The sequence below is a fragment of the Perkinsus marinus genome, assembly GCF_000006405.1.
Source record: "Perkinsus marinus ATCC 50983 genomic scaffold scf_1104296961124, whole genome shotgun sequence".
NCBI lineage: Eukaryota > Perkinsozoa > Perkinsida > Perkinsidae > Perkinsus > Perkinsus marinus.
The window spans coordinates 150,268-154,943 of NW_003205853.1; the positions used below are offsets into that span (position 1 = coordinate 150,268).

Below are 4,676 nucleotides of genomic sequence, written 5' to 3' on the forward strand. Positions count from 1 at the left end.
CACATCGGTAGCACATGCCTCATAATCATCCTCTCTAATGCTGTGCATTCAGCTGAACTTCCTGGCTAAGCTCTGGTTGATATTGCACAGCCTTCGCTCTAGTTCAGCTGGAAAACGGTGTTCCCATCTCTCTAAGCCTCCAACTAGCTGTGAGATCAAGTATGGGATCCATACTTCGGACGGACGCGAAATATATTCATAGTGGGGCCAGCAGGTTGCTCCGGGTTCATATATGAATGATAAACGAGATGAAGGCCATAATATCTCATTATGAGATTCTCATATAATGATCGATACCGATGATACTGGTGATCTTGAAGCCACGGTGGACGGAATAAAGCTTCAATGTGTTGGTCGGGAAAGTCAATTGATAGTCGTTTATGATGATCGTGGATGTTGCACCGGTGAATATAATAGTCTCTTTGGCCGCGTGACTCCTAAGGTGTCGGTCGAATTAGACTTCTTCCATTGGGCTCGTAGACTTGAACAGTATGTTCGTGGATACCATCATATCCGTCCATCCCTCTTCTCGGCTTTACGTCAATGCGTCTTCGTAGTAAATCGTGAGGATGAGGATCTTACGCTGCGAGCAATACGGAGTACTGGACGGTGGATTGAGAGGCTGACCAGACGGCAATATAGTCGCTATGTTCGTAAGCACATACCAGAGTCACAGGTGCTAACAACTAGGTTGGAAGCATTCTATACTTACTACACTCGATTGGACCGTCCAATTCGGACGAACAACGTGCGCACAACGGCGAGGGGTTTCTCCTATATGAAAAATGTCGTCGACATGATGTCGATCATGAATGCCCATCCGATCGTGTTGATGCTTCGCTATACACGAAAGTGGTTTGATTCACTTCGACGATATGGGAGTCGCACGCTCCGAGTGAAATCGCCGTGCTTCACAACAAGCTGACCGAGACATATGCCCCATCACCGATTTGAGAGATTGGGCTGACTTCAAGTCTTCTATGGGGAAACTTCCCCCATTAGAGTACGAGGGTGGTCTCCCAAATGGACGGTATCTCGATGATCATATGTTCAAGCACGCAAGCTTTGGTTTGGATCATGCTGCAGATCTGCACCATCACGAACTTTTGCGGCGCGTGATAGAAGAGGGGGCATCAGATCTGGTTAATCCGAAGTGGTTACAAGGCTGTAGCGGATCTCCATCTTCTAGTACTGCGTTGCAGACGGGGGTGGCGAAGAAGAGGAGGTGGATACTGATAATGATTCAGTTTGGTTCTATCTTTCGCACAAAATGCCCATTATCGAACAATGTGTCGGCAGCATTGCTTCAACAACTGAATATGAAATATAAATCCTTGGATATACCGAACCGAGCCATCCGAATCTGGTCTGATTTTTTGAGTTTCGGAAAAAATGTTGATGCTATTCCGCGCTCCAGAGCCCCTGGACCGGAGGCGTTCTTCATCCATCCCAGAGGAGTGTCAAAACCTCTCCTACATTGTGAATGAGAGCTTTGCGACGTTTGTCAAAGGAAAAGGATTGGCGGAGGAGTGTGGGGGTGCTCCAGAGTACCAGACGTCGGGAATTTGGATATAGGTTCCGATGGAGGATACAATATCGATAACTCAGTGTTCAACATGATTTCATGCTACCACTCAGGCGTGTTGTTTATTCTCTATGCCGTTAGTGAGTTGCTGTCAGCAACTTGCTGAGACTCCCGACTCAGTCGGGCCGACTGACCGTGTCGAAGCGAACAGTGTTCGCCGAACAGTCTGTTCGGAACAGAGTAAACTCTTCCCCAACGATAGTATCGTACGGAATCATTCACCACTCCATCGTCCACATTAGTACGAGTATCGTAACGATACTCGTACTAATGTGGAAAAGACATACGCACGATTAGAGGCGGGTGATGATATTCCGATACTCTAACAAATTCTATCGAAACATAAATTCCTCTGCATAATACTGTAGGGCCTACAGTGTAGGCTTTCAGGAGACACCTGCACACCATTCTTGCTCCTTAGTTCGACGTTTAACTAGCTACTAAGCCATTGGACTATAACTACAAGCCATTAGAAATACTTGAACCCGCAGGCAATGGTCTCACATCAGAGCTACCTGTTCAAGAGCGGCTCAGTCCTCCATCTCACAGAATACTCCATCTACAGAACTTTATTGACTCAACTCAACAACAGAATTTGCACCGGACTCTATCAAAGTTATTTATACGATTTGAGATATAGTCGTATTGGAGCACTATAGAGGCCGTCCCGTAACGAAAGAATCGGCAACTCTGTACAAAGGGTTGCACTGGGAATGCTCAAAAACTCGACTAAGCGATTCGTTGAGCAGAAAAATAACAGAATATAAGCCCGTGGACCTCCGACCGGCGAGCCGCTGGGGAACGACGCTCACTTCAGGGACTTCTTAGTCGTCGCTGGTTTGGTAGTCGTCGCTGGTTTGGTCGTAGGGTAGTGAGTCGTCGGCTTAGCGGTTGTCTTCTCTGACAAAATGAGATAAATGAGCAAGTCAGTTTTCAATACACCTACTATGCTTGCTGCATCCTGTGAGGAAGAATAGTGCGAGTAGTGCGAATACGATAGAAGTTGAGAAAGCTTTCATTGTATATTCGATACTATAGCCTGAAAGAGCCTTTCGATGGATCGACTCGGCACGCCAATGATCTTTTACCGGAACGGAATGAACATTTCTGTTACGAATTGCGTGTAGCATCATCTCAGCACAGTTTGTGCGGGCGAACAAAGTCCCGCGCAACCTGTAGTACTACCAGTATCTGAGAGGCCTAGGAGCCTGATTGATCAGGAAGGCGGCTCTAGAAGTCTCTCAGAAGGCGGTTATATTCTTATAGAAGTAGGGAAGAGATCATCGTACTTTTCGTTCTAATGAGGTCCGGAATGCATTGTGCTGCTTATTCGACCCAAACGCGCTCGAGCGTGTGTTTTCTACCCTGCAACACGCAATACTCGACTGACCTCGCGGTTGTCGGGAACGCTGATTGTGAGTTTATTGAATAGTCGAAATGTTGCCAGACTCAAGCTAGATTGCTAAACGAGCCTAAGCTACTATGGTGAACCTCATGAAGTCTTTTTGGAAAGGAAAATCATACGCGTGAAATAAAACAAGACTGTGCCGCACGGTTTTGTTTTTTGTTCGTGAACTTCCGTTCACGAATTTCCACTAGCAGATCCCGTCGCTTCGCTCCGGGGGATCTCTTGAGTATAATCACGAGCTCGAATCCCATAGATAACAGTTTTGAATAATTTTTTACGTTTAGAGTTAATAGGTGGGAAGCAACGCATAAGAGAGACCTAGCTCAAAAGTATTAATGTCTGCGTTCCGGGTGATGGGGACGTGTTGAGAGCTCTCCGACGGGAATGCTTTTATCTCATCTGTGAAGATGAGACAAACGACGTGTTGTTTAGCTTATCTGTGAAGGAGACAAACGCTCTTGCAGGCGTGGTACATCGCGTATAACATTACCAGACGTTCAACTAGCTACGGAGTCTCGTAATGTTTTGCTGTATCCACCTACTGGGAAAACTGTACTGTTGTGTTTATCTGATAAACTTCATCATGGCTTTTTAGATCAAGGTCAATCAATACTGCGGCAGACGTAACGAATAACGAGTGTAGGGTATTCTTGGACGGTTTCGAGTCTTCGATGTGATCAAATAATTGAGAAAATCTCTGTACTATCCGTACCGTACCCAAGCAAATTAGTGGTATCATATTACAGCTTGTTTGGTTTGATCATATACCCACCGATTGTAGCTACCAGCTTTACCACTATCGATATAACCCAACAACGTTCTCACAATATAGTGGCACACGAAGTTGATGCGATTCTTGTAGCGAAATAATGGCACGCACTGACTACTTCGAAAATCTAACGTGCACCAACCTCATGCAACGGGAGCCTGCATATTGATGTGCGCAGGAGAAATTGACGATAGACTACTAGCAGGTTGACAGACTCTACTAGGCTAAAAGAGATAACTATGAAAGCCGGTAGCATTACCGACAGTACGAAATAGACTATAAGTACAAGTCATTGGAAATACGGGTTGCGAAAATGATAGTGGCAATAGCAATGGTATAGGGCGATAACTCGCTGGGAGCAGCAACAACACATGAAGCACGTCCCTGGCGAAACTGAGAGAAGCAATTCCGGATGAAAAACCCAATTGAGATGGAAAATAGTAGTTTCGAGAATTGTTCCGCATGTCTCGAGGAGAGCAGCTGGGCAATTAACTTCACAGGAAATGTCGATAAAAAAGGTTAACACCACCATAATCATCACCATTGATGCAGTCGCTGTCCAACAGGCAACGTTCGGGCCCTGGTGGGCACCGGTAGAAGACCACCCAAAGAGATAGAGGACGATGATGGTTCCATACCAACCACACAGCTCGCATATCTAGTAGTCTCTCCTGGCACACGGAGAGGTTGCAGACTTTGACCGACCCTGAACAGTGGTCGCATTGCAGGATTCTTCGGTAGAGTTGCTGAGCTGAAGTGTTGCATGAGGGCCTCTTTGCCTTGGATTCTGGCATAGCTTAGGTCACATATTTTCTTGGAATTGTTGAAATTTTTCCAACCAGTGCCATGGAATGCTCTATAGAATGGCACGATGCGTGTCGGTTCTATAAAGTTAATAAATGCATACCCAACAT

General features: G+C 45.9%; 1 protein-coding gene across 1 annotated transcript; it reads right to left on the reverse strand.

Moving 5' to 3' along the window:
- Nucleotides 1-4,256: 4,256 nt before the first annotated feature.
- Nucleotides 4,257-4,676, reverse strand: Pmar_PMAR021814 (hypothetical protein; the record flags this gene model as incomplete). Its single annotated transcript, XM_002772446.1, has 2 exons — nucleotides 4,257-4,468; nucleotides 4,670-4,676. The coding sequence occupies 2 exons, from the start codon at nucleotides 4,674-4,676 to the stop codon at nucleotides 4,257-4,259; spliced, it is 219 nt and encodes a 72-aa protein (XP_002772492.1).